This window comes from Anoplolepis gracilipes, chromosome 3, assembly GCF_047496725.1.
Source record: "Anoplolepis gracilipes chromosome 3, ASM4749672v1, whole genome shotgun sequence".
Lineage (NCBI taxonomy): Eukaryota > Metazoa > Arthropoda > Insecta > Hymenoptera > Formicidae > Anoplolepis > Anoplolepis gracilipes.
Window position 1 is genome coordinate 6,487,296 of NC_132972.1, and position 15,702 is coordinate 6,502,997.

The window sequence follows — 15,702 nt, forward strand, 5'->3', positions numbered from 1 at the left end:
AAAAGAACATATAGCTTTCTGGGAACAGTTAGTACAGTAATGAATCTTTGTGAAATACAACAATAAACAAGAGTATTGTATAACAGCTTATATAAATCATTGAGTGTGTGTATTCTTAATTATGTGTATCTAGTCTCCACATACATTCTTACAGCTTATTAAAATGTTTACGTTTACTGACAATAAATTTATTTTACGCAATCTTAAATGTCATGAATTTTTTCAAATGAATACATAAAGATAAAAAATTTCGTCTTTTGCATAAAGCATAATATGATTTTCATTCTTGTATCAGTCTAAATTCTTTACAAATGTACATTTTACACAAGTGTTGTGTAATCTTTCATACAGCGCATATAATTGGTAACAAACAATTTCATAACAGCCAGTACTTTCTCACTATAAATAGTTTTTACATTTTCTGTCAATCTTTATCTTATAAAAATTACAAATAAAATTATGTTTTTAAACATTTTATAGTCTAACAATCTAGCATATATTCACTAAATATATCAGATAAATAAAAACAATTTGAGAAATGTAATAATGGCATAATGCTATTTATAGTGAAAAAGTTAAATACGCACATACATTTTTTGTCGTTATATCTTCTCAGTGCCAAGTAAGTCTCTTGTTTCATGTAGAATTACTTGATCGCTGTAGGTTGTTAACTGATTGGCAAGTTTTCAACATAATTTCGAAGTTGAGAATTCCTAGGCGTGCTATGTATGATATCTTTTACAGTAAGGCACGCACTTGAGTCGGCATTTGCCACGAGTGCAAACGCTTGTCTTTACTTCCCGCTATAATCTGAAAGACAATACAATTGAAAAACTTGATTCAAATTTACTAGTATCAGCTTCTTATCCTTGTACAATTAATTAAAAACAAAAAAAATATAAAATATATTATATATTATATATAAAATATAAAAAAAACTAAAAAAATATAAAAATAAATATCTTATTGATACTTTAAAGAAAAGAAAACATAATTCAAAGAGGGGAAAGAGAAAAATAATACAAAAATTCAAGAAAAAGTACTATTGAGAAAAATTATTGTACAAGGGAGAGTTTAAGCTCTTACATACCTTATTATCTACAACTTCTATACTCAATAACATATTCCCTGGGCCAGGTATATTACATACTAATTGATGGTTCTGTAAACAGATTTAATTGAATATAAATAACATAGAGATCATGTAATCAGTTGTAGTAAATTAATTATATAATTCATGATACAAGCTGATGATATAACACTCACCCTTGTATCAAAAACATAAATATTGCCATCGTAACAGCCTGCGAATAATAATTGCCCGGAAAGTCGCATACATACGATACCGACTCCAGCAACATATTGAATTGTTTGTTCACCAGTCTGTAATCATATATTTTATATAACATATATTTTTTATAAATGACAATACAATTCATTTTTATTTTGAAAGACGTAAAAAAACTATTATATGCCGCTTACCGTGAAGTCAAAAACGTTGATGGACGTGCTACTCGTACCGCAATAGATGAGATTATTATGGCGCATTAGACTGTAAACCGTGTGATTTTTCTGGCCGCTAATCGTACGAAGAAACAAGCCGGTCTGTGCATCTCGTATAGTAATAGGCTGATTTCGAGAAGCTACGATGAGAATTCTTCGTGCGCCTTCGTTTGTCGCTTTAAGCGCAAGGACGGACTTGTCCGAAAACTCTATACTATTTCCTTTAATGCTACTAGCCTGTAAAAAAAAATTACATTTATGAATAAATTTAATATGTTAATATTACAAGTTATTTTCATATAATTGTCTCGTTATTATTCAATGTAAATTTCGTAGCCTTTGCATTGCAAAAATAGTTTGAAATCGATGTACAATTAAAACACATATATTTTACCTTAATATGAAAACGCGAAACATGCCCAGATTTAGTTCCGATAAAAATCATTCCCCATGCTTGATCCATGCATTGAATCGGGCTGTTTATTTGCACCGGATTCTTTACCAATGCACCCGTCTGAAAAAGAACAGTATTTTTTTTAGCTTACCAATAAATATTTGTTTATGGCGTTTAAAAACATTAAATCTTACCATTATATTATAACAACGTAAGGTACCGTCTAAGGAACCGGAATACATAAATTCTTTGTTGGTAGCTGCGATCTCCGACCTATAGATATGTAGACAAGTAACCGCAGATTTGTGACCTTTGTAAATATTCAATATTCCGTTAGATGTTTGACTATATCTGTATATCTTGCCGTCTTCGCTTGCTGCTAAGAAAGAGTTTTCAAAGATCTAGAAGAAAAAAAAAAGAGAATGAAAATTATTTACTTATTTAACACTAACTTATCTTACATAGAGATGTACGATCAGATACTCAGATTATATACCTTGATATCTAAGATAGGACCTTTGTGGACTGTATACTGCGTTTTCATATTTGCTTCCTCCTGTTCATCGATCTCCATCGAAGCGGTTCCTTGAGCGGAATCATCGTCATCACTTTTTTTAATTAGTTTTTCTTCCAAGATTTCAATCGCGGTATTTTTTTTATCACAGAATTTTTCCGAAAGAAAGCAAGAACTTCGCTCTGAAACTGGCATTACTGCCATGTCTTTATCGCATATGACACGTTGCATATTGGATATATCACTCGATATGTAAGGATTAATAGCGATTATTCCAAGTTTATTTAAAATCTCTGAATTTTGCTTAAGCAGAGTATGCTTACAGTCGATCAGTCTCACTTTACAGTTCATCATTTGCCATTCCGTGTGTTTTCTCTTTTTCGCGGCCTTGTTCTTTGACGCAGCGGATTCCATAGAAAGACGCGATTTCACCAAATTGTCAATCTTGATTTCACAATCAGTGATCAATACTTTCTGACCAGCTGTGCTTTGCGGTTTTTGAGCACCACGATTCCGTTTAATGTTGCTTAAGACTTTTTCATCGCGTACTGCCCACGTAGGAGATCTACTTCTGCATTGCGTTAAATTATCTCTTTCGTGAACGCTTGATTCTTGTTCGCTACTGTTCGAGTTAAAGTCCGCTTCGTTTATCTTATTGGGTTTAACATTTTCATTAATATACCTGGTGCTTCTACGTATCGGTGTCGAAATGCCGGATTTTCGACGAGACCGTGCTTTACTCGTTTCCACATTCTTCGCGGTTATCTTATCAAACGAAAAGACGGAAGTAGTCGTGTGTTCTAGACTAGATCGTTGATCAACGGACATGTTAGATTCTTCTGATTTTTCGCTCGCTCGATCAATCGAGACGGAACTACCGGTATTTTGGTCCAGGATCTCGAATACACATGAGCCACTTTCAGGTTTATCACTCTTTTCTTTTTCTTTAGCGTTTGCTTCTCGACAGTCCTGTTTCAGTTCATCAATCGCTTCGCATGAAAGCTGCTCGGATTCGGCATCTGATTTTTTCTGCCTCGCATTGACCTTTTCTATGATAGAATCCGAGTTACTCGAATCACGTGTTACATTTGCCATCTTGTCGTTAGATGCGCCGCTATCACCTGTATCTTCGTTCTCAGTAGTATCGGAATGTGCGGATTTTGTGGTACTTGATTGCGGTTCATCTCTTACGCTATTGATCGCTTCGTCCTTTTGCAATTCACACGCCTTATTCTGCTTGTCGCCACTCACGTCTACCTCATTTTTGGTCTTCTCCTCGATTAGATTCGTTTCATTCTCCTTTTCTCTTTTATCTTCTTCCTCGATTTGGATCGACTTGTCAGCGGATAAAGCATCTTCGGCATTCTTCTCGATTGATTTCTCCACGTTAGTTGTAAACGCGTTCGTCGTAGAATCGACTAATCCGGTGTCGATGACGCCGCCTTCCGTGCTTTCATCAAATTTTTGTAACAATCCTAGATTAAAGTCATCTTTTATCAAAATCTTAGGCACGGATACCTTAATGTCAAAATTGCGAGGCGCAACATTATTAAGATCCTTTGACGGGGCACGCTCGCAATCCAAGGAATGGTTCTCGATTAGAGTTTCTTCAGGTGTGACGCTGCTGTCAGGCTCTACGTTACGTTCGTCGTAAAAAGGAATAATTTTGCTCTGGTTCACGACTTTGAAGACATGATTTGATTCGTCGCCAGTAGCTACGTCGTTACTGTCTTGCCGTTGTCCCGCGGTCTCCTCTATATTTTCCTTTTCTCGGCAGGGCCAATCCGAATTAGCGTTCGCTTCGGCGTCGACGTAAAACTGATGTTCCTCAGGTTGTGACGCGAGGTTGGACGTTGTCAGAATGTCATTAGAAACACTTGGCGCTTGAGGTTCGTAAAGATCCCCCACTCTGTTTTCCGCCACAGCATTTATCACCTCGTCCACATTCTTTAAAATCTCCGGATCAACGACCATGTTTGCGTCTTCCTTCCTTTGGCTGAGCGAATCGAGCAAGTCTCGTTTCTGTCGCAACTTTCTGATATACAGTTTGGACAGAGGAAGCTCCTCCTCCTCCATCGTCAAGTTATTGACTGTCTTCAGATAGTTGTCTAGCTGTTCCTTTTTCTTTTTGCGCACAATCGCCTTCAATTTTCGCGTTCTAGCCTCTTCTTTCTTAAGTTTTTCATCCAGCAGGACGAGACCCGTCGCTCTCCTGGTCTCGTTCGTCTCCGACGTGGTGTTTTGCACAAAAGAGTCCCACGTGCTGTCATCGGAATATATGGACGAAGACTCTGGTGTGCGTAACTGTATGCTCGCCGGCTGAGAATTCGTCCTCGCTGCCTTGTCCGTTGTAGAAAAATCGCTTTTCATCATTTCGATGTCGAAGTGTTCCGCGTGTTCTCGTTCAGTAGAATCTTTCGTACGATTATTTGCATTTTTATCTAAATAGATGGTAGGCTTCAAAAATTTATCGGCAACGTCACAATCAGCCTTTTCGTCGATCTCTGTAACAGTCTTTTGCACTCGTGCATCATCATCTATCGTGGCGTTCGATTTAAGCTCCTGTATCGTAGCCTCCTCGGATGCGTTCGATTCAGGTTTCTTTATCGTAGCGTCTTCAGATACGTTCGATTCAGGTTTCTGTATCGCAGCCTCTTTAGGTACGTCCAAGACCAAAGAGACGTCCGTCTCTTTACTCGCAGGAGTCGTCAAAGGAGTCGTCAAAGGAGTCGTCAAAGTTTGCTGTTCTCTTCTCTCTTCGAGATCCTCTTCCTCTTCAAGCTCTTCTTCTCGTCTGTTAACTGTCTCTTCTAATCGCGGCGTTTTCTTCCATCTAATTACTGGCATTTTTGTCTTCTGCGAGTAACGCTTAATCTTCTCATCGTCCTCCGAGGTTCGAGGTGCGTTTTTTCTCCGCTTAACCGCCGACGATTTGGACGATGACGAGTGTTTCTTTCGTTTAACACGATTCATTTTGACGTTTTGCGATGACGTTAATGTCGAGATGGAATAATTTCCAACCTGGTCAGTAATCGCATCGTTTTCCTTCGTTGCACTGTTATTCACCACTGCACTTTCAATCGACGAAGTATTACTCTGTAATATCTCGTGCAACTTTAATTTTTCCGTCAATAGATTTTGCATCTCGATATCAATTTCCAGCATTCTAGCCAGAATCGCTTCTCTCGTGCCGGTAAATGGTTTCATATTCTTGAGCTTCCTTGTCAAGCTGTTTCTCTTCAGATCGATCCTCCTGGATCGATATTTCATCTGTCGTTTATCCTTCAATTTCTGTAAGATTGTACTATTACGTTTCCTTCGATCCTTGTACACACCGTCCCTCGCTCTTTCTTGCGTCTTCTTCTTCTTACTTATCATTCTGTCGAGTTCTTTCATCTTTCTTAACTCCACGACCGGATTACGTTGTATATCACTGCTGTGTAAGCACTTTTCGATATTAATACACGATGTTACTGACACCTTATTCTGATCGTCCACGGCATCCTTACGAACTTGTTCATCGCTTGTGGTTTTTTGCGTCGATGATATCGTGTTTATGTTTACACAGTCTTTAGTGTGGGTGTCTAAAGTATGCGTTTTTGTATCGTTGTGTATATCTACATCTATATGCCACGTTGGTATTCGGTAATTCAAACTCTCTGTTTCGCTTTGTTGTACCTTCTCCAATATCTCCTGCGCCGGCTCCTCAGTCGATAAACAATTGGAGGATTTTAAAAAGAGACTCGTCGCAGCTTCCTTCAAAGCGGCTTTGGTCGGGATGTTTAACGTCCTTGGCGGTATATCAGATATAATCGGTGGACGTTCCATGGGCGATACTCCTGGAAATAAATCTGAATCGTCCGTCGACGAAATGTGCTTCAAGTCAAATTTATATCGCTCTTCCTGTATCTCATCGTGCGACAAATCCGCGCAGGACGCGATCATTGCGGTCTCCGGAATGACAGCTGGCTCGATAATGTCGTATCGAGGACTCGTTTCTCGATCAACGGAGAAGGATGCCTCGTCCTTGTCGAAGGCGGTAGCGCTCTGCAAACGCTCGTCCAAGTAAAACATGTCGTTGTCGAGATGTTCGTCGGAATCGAAACCGGGTAGCTTGTCGCAAGAGATTTTTTCCGTAGATATATTTGTCTCCAAATATATATTATGATTGTTGAGATGCTCCGCGCTCTGATTTTCTGCTAATCTCAGCGTGTCGTCTGAAATAACCGCGTCGTCCGAAATCGCCGCGTCGCCCAAGGCTTCAGATAAGCTAGGGTCAGTCGTAGTCGTGAGTTTGCTCGTAAGATCCTTCGAGCCGGCTCCGTCCTGAATCATCTCCTCCTCATTCATAAACATGGACTCCTTGATTGACGTTAATTCCGATGGATCGTTCTCTTCGTCTATTAATCGTTTTTCCTCTTCATCGCCTTCACCGGTATCGAGGATATTGTCATGTTCGTGTACTGTAGCGGCCACTATTTTACGCGAAGATTTCTCCTCTATTTGTCCTTGTCCATTTTCATCCGCTGGTAAATCGGATTTATCGCTTGTCGCATCCTGTTGTTCCTTGTTCGAAACAAGTAAAGCATCGCCGAAAGTGAGGTTAAAATTCTCGTTAATCCTCATATCACTGGCATAATCACACTCTAAAGTTTCGTAATCCTTTTCCTTGGCGATCTTTCTTTCCTCTTCACGATTGTTATTATCTGTCGAGCAATTTACATTAGAGTCATTCAAGAATAACTTGTCCTTCTTAGTGCCGTCAATTTCATATAATTCGAGATTGAACAAATTAGGCTCCTCAAAATCTATCATGTTATCTTGAAGGAAACCTTTGAATGGACTACCTGCACTTTCAGGAGAATCGATGTCTTTCCTTGTATCTTGCTGTTCTGTGGAGTTTTCATTCGAAGCCGATACCAGTTGGGTTTTCTTAGACAGAGAATTATCTTCCTGTGCGTTCACAGATTTATACGTGCTGTTCAATACAGTCGATTCCGTATTGTTCTCCTTATCATCATCAATCTTCACATCACTCACCCCATCCGTATTTATTAATGGCTGATCCTTCCGAGTGTCGTCGATAATATTCGATCGAGATATATCCAATCGGGGAATGTTGCTCGTATCGCGTTCTTCGATTGTACCCGCGAAAAGCGAATTATTCCTGCCCTCCGATAGATTATTTGACTTTTCAACTTCAATTTGATCCGCGCAATTTTTCAACGAGAGCTCTATATTTTTCATTGCATTTAGTTGTTCATCCGACGTGGACAAGTTAGTGGGCTCTTTAATTGTTGCTTTTACAATATCGCTGGAGATTTTATCAGAGACTGCCGATACATCGACATTAGAAATTTCTTTTGCCTTCTCTTCTTTCTTCTTCGCGACCTCGACACTCGTTATATTATTTACACTTTCTACTTTTTCAGCTTCTTCATTTCCCATCGTTTTAGATGAATCAATATTATTTTCAATATTGCCTACATCTTTAACATTTTCTACCTTAATAAATTTAAAGCTCGGAAAACTTTCTTTCGTTTTATCAATGCTTTGCGATAATTCGTTATTATTATCGATATTTCCCGAAACAATGGTTGTTGATTCTTCCATCTCCGCGTTATTATTGTTTATCTTACTTTCGCAAGGATCCGTGATGCGTTCAATTTTCATTTCGTTCATATCACTTGCATTATCCGTTTTATTTTTTTTACTCACTTCCTTCGGATTCTTCATCTTCTTTAAAGGATAATAGATTTTATTCGAAACGAGGCTAATGGATTTTAATTCTATTCCAGATTTCTTTTTCGCTTTTTGCGCCTTCATTATTTCCTTTTTCAGTTTCAACTCTTTGCTTCCTTCCGACCGAATATTCTGAAATTTTTTAGAATCGGACGGAGCTCTATTTTGCAAATTTTTATCCGTTACTTTTGCCGTTTTAGATTTCGATGATATGGTTTTAGTCGTTGTTACAACATTTAAATTATTGACACTTGTGTTAGCGGCAAGTGGATTTTTATCTTTCAATGTATCCTGATTAATTTTTTCAATAGCGCTGCCGGCACCGATGACACGATTCGAATCTTCTATAGGTTTCAATGCGATCTTGAATGTCTTCGTTGATCTCTCTTCAGGGCGAACATTATTTTTCAATGTTGTCTGTGCAATATTATCTTTATCATTCGTTGAACAGGAAATAACGGATAATCTTGCTGCTGAAAGTAATCGTGGATCTTGAATAGAGCCGTCGTACGTAAAGACAGATGTAGATTTGTTGATTAGATTTTCTGGCTTGACGATTTTAAGCGTGGAAGATAACTCTTCAGTCGACGTTGCAAGATTTTCTGTGAATCTCTTCGATTCTCCTTGCTCGCTCATACGACGTTGTATTGTACGCTCATAATACGTTTTTATATCGATCTTCTTGCTGGATCCTCGAGACTTTCGACTTGTAGTACTTTCAATCGGGATATCTGATGGAGCGGTCGAAGTTGACGGAAAGTCAACTCGAAGTTTAACGGAAGCTGAGATATTAGTATCGCCTTTTATTTTAACAGCATTGATAAACGAGTCATTAGGAGTGCATTCTGTTCCATCCGGTTGTCGGGATATCGCAGTTTCGTCAGAACCGTCGCGTAATAGATGCTTGCAATTTTTTATATTGCTCACAAAATTATCAACCGCCGGTGGAACTTCAGTTTCATCCTGATTGCAGTTAATATCGGTTATTTGATCAGATTTATTCAAACTTTCCGCATTTTTCGAGCATTCCGCTGGCTTAATCGTATCCCAATCTTCTGGTAGGCTTGTAAATATCCTGAAACTTTTCTTATTATTCGTATCGGCCGTTTCTGGCATTTGCTTCAGCTGTGCCTTAGTTTTCGGTTGCGTTGGAGAGGATATCGGCGGTCTATCTTCAGTGTGCGATTGATTGACAGCTGTCAATGATGTCTCTTGTGTTGTTAGAAGCACAGATTCCAGTTTATCGTTAGACTCCGGAAGCGAATACGCCGCTTTATTTTCAATAACTACGTGACTTGAATTATTCATAAATTCAGCGTCTCTAATATTGTCTTGACTAATGTCCAATTCTTCTTTAACAATCACCTCTTGCGTAATTTGATTTTCCACGATTTCTTTCTTAATTTCGTTTTCCGTCAGCAATCTTGTTACTTCCTCGTTGTTGTATTTTTCCGAAGAAGAACCAGAGGGACTTGTTGTTCTCTTGCTTTGTTTCTTTTTCTTCTTATGATGCAATTTATTTTTCTTTTGTCGCCATTTTTTATGTTTTCGCGATTTTCTCGACTTCTGTTTCCGTTCCCGCTCTATCTCGGCGTTCACCTCGTCTCTTATCGTTTCATTCAATGACATTTTCTTGGCAACTTTCTCTTTTTCTTTTATCGTCCTCAATAGCTTTGTAACATTTTGTTCCGTGTTGTCACTACTATTATTACTGCTACTGCTACTGCTGCTACTGCTGCTGCTACTGCTACTGCTGTTGCTACTATTATTATCGTGATCGTTATTATACTCCAAGTATTCTGCACTATGTCTTCTATCATCGCTGTGTCGCCTAGATTTTTTATGCTTGTCCTTTTCTAATGTCCTGTGTCTTGTAGTTGTTGTATGCTTTGAAGATTCAGACGAATGACGGCGTCGTGGATAAGATTTTTGAATACGCCCTCTATATGATGAAGTCTTGCCCCCGGTATTCATTTTTTTCGTAACAGAAGATGAAGATATCGAGTTTGCTTGAGTTCCATATTTCGCTTCCCACTCTTCTTTGGTAAGATTCCTGTACGCATGCGGATCTTCTCGCTCCTTTCTCTTCCATTTATCGCATCTTTCGATCCAACGCGCACAATTTTCCGATGTACATATTCTATCATCTTCCAAGGGTGCATCATTATCCGTGCTCTTTGTAATTGCAGAGTCGTCAAATTTCTTTACACTTCGTTGATCCACGTTACAATGCTTACGTTCTTTCAATGCCGCAGGAGTTTGGTTTTTCTTGGTCACCTCTGAAAATATATCATCTAGATCATGTTGTAGAGCCGATAATTTACTACTAATACTAGATTTATTAGATATGATAGTACTACAAGTATCGTCTTTCAAATTAAAGTCATTACTTCTACTAGTATGATGTATCGGCACATCTCTGTCGTGTCCCATTTTCGTCATATGGCTTTTATTTCTTTCGTATTCTTGACCTATATAATTTGTTGCTGTTCTGTCTGCGCACTCTGAAACAAATGATGTTACGGGACTGAATACAGGATTTACATTTTCCAAGTGATTGTTCTGACTACTTGAAGCTGTTACTGCTGGAGACTCGACATGATTGTCTGGTTGCACACCCAATTGCAATACTTCATTTAAGTGATGAATAAAATCTGTGGGTAGATCTGTAATAGATACAGTACAATCGGTTTCCAGCATCGTATTCAACTGATTCATAAACTCCTGCTGATCGTATAGCTTCATTTTTTCGTTCTCGGCGTGTCTCATCTCCACGGATAACGTAGATTTTCTTTCTTTGACTAGACGCTTCATTATAACATCAAATTTCCGAAGACTAGTATTATTCACCATGTTGCAGATATCATTTTTACTCATCCTCAAAAATCGACTGATGATTTTGTTCTTCCAAGAGACTTCCGAGTTAGAGTTTTTATTCTTCTCCACACAACTTACCGATTTTTGCGTATTGATTTTCGGCGACAATAAAACGTTAGAATAAGATTTTCCTGTATTAGCATTCTTTTGTATTTTTTTGTGAGACGATACAATATTTTCATTTGCAATTGATTCCGTATTTCTTGAATTATTTTCATTCTTCTTTGAATTCTTTCGCTCTACTTCATTTCGCTTTAATATACTTTCAATATTTTTTTTAGAAATTGAAGGCGTTTTCTCCGATTCCACAGTTTGCACTATGCCATTTCTTTTCTCACTGCTGTCTCGCCATCCTGTCCTAGTATTTACTATTTTCGTTTTATTATTTAAATTAAATACTACTTTAGGACGTTCTTGTTCATTCACGAGTAACACATCCGTAGATCTCGTATTTGTATCTTGCGTTACAATGATTTCTTCTGATAGATCGGCTGACACTTTCTGTTCCTGAGATATTCTCTTACTATGAGTATCATTTCGTTTTGTTCTTTTCGACTTATTAAGTTTGGTTTTTGGTTTTCCTGGAGGCAAAGATATATGCTCTATATTGCTAGCTGAATTCGACTTTTTGTCTATTTTTTCCGTTATACTTGTCATTTGTTTTGCAAATTTCAAAGCTTCCTGCATGTCATTTAAACCATCGTCCTTGTTTGCATTGCAATCAGAGATCGGCAAAAGTTCCGGCGAGGAAGATGCGTAGGCATTATGGGGCATTGTATGTATAGAAAATATTGCATGCGATGGAACATTCGGACTTACGACAGAATGATTGTTTGACGGGATAGAAAATGGAGAAAACTGTATTGTATCGATATGAGGTGACAGAAAAATGTTACTTTGGCTTTCTAACGGTAGTTGTTGAGCTATAAATCCTTCATTTGTTTTTAATTCCGTATGTGTTTCTCTGTTACTATAAATGGCAGGTACTGGATTTTGAACATTTATATTATTCCACATTGAAATTTCTTTTCCCTTGGATATTGTTGAAGTTAGTAAATGTCTGATATTCGGTGGTGGTTCTGTAGGATCAAATAATGGTAGCACATCAGGTATAGGAGGCAGAATATGTGATTTATCTTGCTTCGGAAGTTTCGGTGGTGGAGTACTTGGATCAAAATCAATAGGTAATTCTCCTTGTTCAGTATGCGGAGACAGTTTTGGTCCACTATAAAAGGGATTTTTCTTGATTTTTGACACTTGCTTATCCGATATAACATTATTTAATACTGTTGCATTAGCCACTACCGGTTGCCATAATGTACAGTCATTACTACCTGAACTTATTGCAGGAACTTGAGACTCTAAAAGATTTTCTTGGACTTGTAAATTTTTGGTCACTGGTTTCTGTTCACTTTGCGAAGCATTTTTATGAAAAATATCCTGATCTATCAAATCAGTCGGGAGTGGTATATCCTGTAAACTTGAAGTTTTAGATGTATCTTGTTCTATCGTAGTATTTGTGGGATACATTTCATTTCCCTGAGAGACATCCTGTTGTTCATCACAGCAATCTTGTGAAACATTAACCAAAGGTGTATTAAACTGACACTGAAGATCCGAGTCTAGCAATTCGCTTTCAACATTATTATCTTTATGTAAATCTGATTGTTCTAAATTGTGAAAATTATCTGACCCATGAAGCCAGTTGTCCATTTCCAAATACTCATTCTCAACTGACAGATTTGTCGTTTGATCATTAGGTATTGCTTCTGGTTGAGATTCATCCTCTTCATTTTCTTCTATAACGCTACTTGTGTTATTAATGTTAGATATATATTGTGTGTCATGAAGTCTTGAATTATCGGGATTTATTTTTCCAACATCTTTCAGATCATTAGATGTCAGAGTGAGTTCAGCTTGTTGATACTTGAGCGTGGTCATACTTGTGTCGTTTGTACCGTCATCCTCTACAATGTTCAACGAACACGGCTCGTCCTCGCTCCAAATATTTATCGTTTGATCACTGCTAGTACAATATAGTTTTTGCTTTAATCGCTCCGCTGTTTCCGTTATCTTCTGCTGCCGCTCCTCTTCAGAACCAGGCAGAGGAAGCTGCAACGTAGTGTCAGTCTGATTATTCTCTATTTGCAAATTATTGAAATCAGGCGAAATAATAACATCCTCGTAATCCGCAGACACGGGCAATCTATTGGGAGGAGGTAATCGAGCGTTGTAGCTGCAGAAATTTTTTCTCCTACTGCCTGGCCTGAACTGTAGATTACCATGTAACATGTGAGGCTGAAAAAACATATTATTCTGTTGCCAGTGCCTGAATGGCACGGGACGTCCTGACCTCGGTGGGCCTGCATGTCGAAAGGATGGAGGTCGGAAACGGGGTCTGCCGAATGAATTTGAGGTGGCACGCGCACCTCGTCGCCCAAAGCCCCTTCCTCGACTGAAGTTGGTGTGACTCATCACAGCCTGTCCGGTGTTTCAACAACGTTTTGGCAAACGTGCTCGTGCAAAAGAAAAACACAGATTAACACCGCACTATCTTTGGCAGTTTAATACAGCGTACATGTGTCATAACACTGTACATTTCCTCCGATAATATACATTTATTGGTCCGATGTATTTATTAATGAGATTTTCGCTTCCCGTGTTCGTGATTTGTCCTTCGTGTAAACTCGCGACCCCAGGACATTGAAAATCGTCATATTTTTACGTACTTTCGCCACGATTGCTATATATAGCACATAGCATTTGTTGTTAGACCAGATCTTCTCCGATTTGGTATTCTACCTAACCTCTTACATGTCACAAATTGTGTAATCTTTTACCGGTAGGACTGTTGCAAGTCCTTTCAACTGTAAAAAAAAAAAAGGACATATATTAGTAGAATAACGTATATTAGTATAATATTAGAGGATGAGAGGCAAAGGAATCGATCGAAAGTAATATTGACATTTATCGCGAAATGGTGCAATGGCTTTGCGCATCGAGTAAAGATAGTCATGAGACACTTACATGTGTATTCGCAAGCGCGATCGGATGCTCCAGTTTTGTCGCAAGCTTCCTCTTCTACGACGATGGTATTTTCGTTGCGTGACCAATGTCGGAGATACTTCACAGATCCCGCTTGCCAAATCAATTGTAATCGACTTTCGAGATACAACGTGGACCCTTTGACGTTTATATAAATACGTACATCTTTCTCTTACTCGTAATACGATGAATCTGTCTCGCGAGACATCAACATTATCCTCCGACAAGCATCGTCAAACTAAATACGCACGCGTGTTGCGATATTGCATATTGCATATCGCGTCAAGTGGCTTGATTTTATGCTCGATTATGCATTTACACATATGTATGTACGTTCTTTGGCACAGAAAGATCAACCAGTCACGTGTCGAATATGAAGAATACGGCAATATGGCATCCTTCACATAAGATATTTTATTGGTCGATTCTTCGGGGCATGGTTTTTTTTCTGCAGTTACTTTTGGATAAGCCTTAACATACTTTCCACATCAATGAATGATATAGAAACTCATATATAAAATACATATATGCAAAGTATACATATTTAGCATTTTGTTTTTTATCATTTTTTTATTAGGTTTGTTTTTTCTTCTGAACTAGTGCAATAAATTAGAATAAGACAAATGTACTTTTTCTCGTTCTAACTTACTGCACTGGTTCAGAAATGCAGGAATAAAAAACAAACCTATTATCTTATCAATAATTACTTATTTACAAGTAAGGAGAAACGTGACTGTTAATTTCTAAAGAGCGATTTAATAAAATTTTACTTTTATGTTATATACAAATCTTTTTTTTTTTAATCTCAAATTAATGACTTTTATCAAGATTTAAAGTAAGCGGGTCATATATTTACCGTTTTTACATTTTATTATTAAAGAAATTATTATTAAACATATTTTAATTGTATCTTCAAATATCTATATTTATAGTATGTTAAATAGTTGGATATATTTTATTAAATTATTTATTACATTTTATTATTAAAAAAATTCTCGATAAACGTGTGTTTATTCGTATCTTCACACACACATATATATATATATATTTATTATTATATTTATAATATATGCTAAATAATTCGATATTTTATTACATTATTTGAATATTTTTGTATATTTCATAAATAGAGAAATAAAGATTACTCTCGATCTCTTTCTCTCTCGCACTGTAATTCATCACAATTTTATTGTGCAGTAAAATGTACAGTCCATTACAGAAATGTGTACAATAATAATTAATATATTGTATATAATAACAGAAATTTTTTTCCATGGCAGAAGAGAATAACATCTCTCGAACACCTTTGAACGCTGTACAGATATCGAAGCAAATGCAATTGATTGCTGTACCGCATAAGATTGTTAAAGTTTAGAGAAGAGTCAATTATGTAGAGTTTGTGCAAGAAAATCATTGGTATTTCTTTCAAAAATTGTATAATATTAATGCTATACATAACTTCATGCTGCAAAATTCAAATTTTATGAATCTTTTATAAGTTATACAAGTATTGAATAAAATAATGCACATATAATTGCTCTTTAAAATCGAGCCCAGCTGAAGTTATATAATATAAAGTTAATTACATAGATAAAAAGATTATACATAATTATAAGATAAATATATA

The 15,702-nt window shown here is 37.2% G+C and overlaps 1 protein-coding gene across 3 annotated transcripts; it reads right to left on the bottom strand.

The window, feature by feature from the left end:
- Positions 1-172: 172 nt before the first annotated feature.
- Positions 173-14,696, bottom strand: LOC140664282 (uncharacterized). Of its 3 annotated transcripts, none has more exons than XM_072889288.1 (9): positions 14,058-14,696; positions 10,544-13,897; positions 2,394-10,432; positions 2,092-2,298; positions 1,898-2,017; positions 1,483-1,740; positions 1,267-1,383; positions 1,091-1,162; positions 173-810 (listed from the first exon to the last, which is right to left on the bottom strand). In XM_072889288.1, exons 2-9 carry the CDS (start codon positions 13,503-13,505, stop codon positions 739-741), a joined length of 11,847 nt encoding a protein of 3,948 aa, XP_072745389.1. In that variant the 5' UTR covers positions 13,506-13,897; positions 14,058-14,696; the 3' UTR covers positions 173-738. The 3 variants fall into 3 exon arrangements, with proteins under 3 accessions (XP_072745389.1, XP_072745390.1, XP_072745388.1); XM_072889289.1 differs by having other exon boundaries at positions 2,394-7,117; positions 7,259-13,897; XM_072889287.1 differs by having other exon boundaries at positions 2,394-13,897.
- Positions 14,697-15,702: the final 1,006 nt, after the last annotated feature.

Excerpts from the sequence above, each read along its gene's own strand:
- LOC140664282 (XM_072889287.1), bottom strand. The coding sequence starts at position 13,505 with ATGAGTCACACCAACTTCAGTCGAGGAAGGGGCTTTGGGCGACGAGGT. Across the intron at positions 2,299-2,393 it reads GTCCTATCTTAGATATCAAG|ATCTTTGAAAACTCTTTCTT; the intron begins GTATATAATCTG and ends TTTTTCTTCTAG. Across the intron at positions 1,384-1,482 it reads TCAACGTTTTTGACTTCACG|ACTGGTGAACAAACAATTCA; the intron begins GTAAGCGGCATA and ends ATATGATTACAG.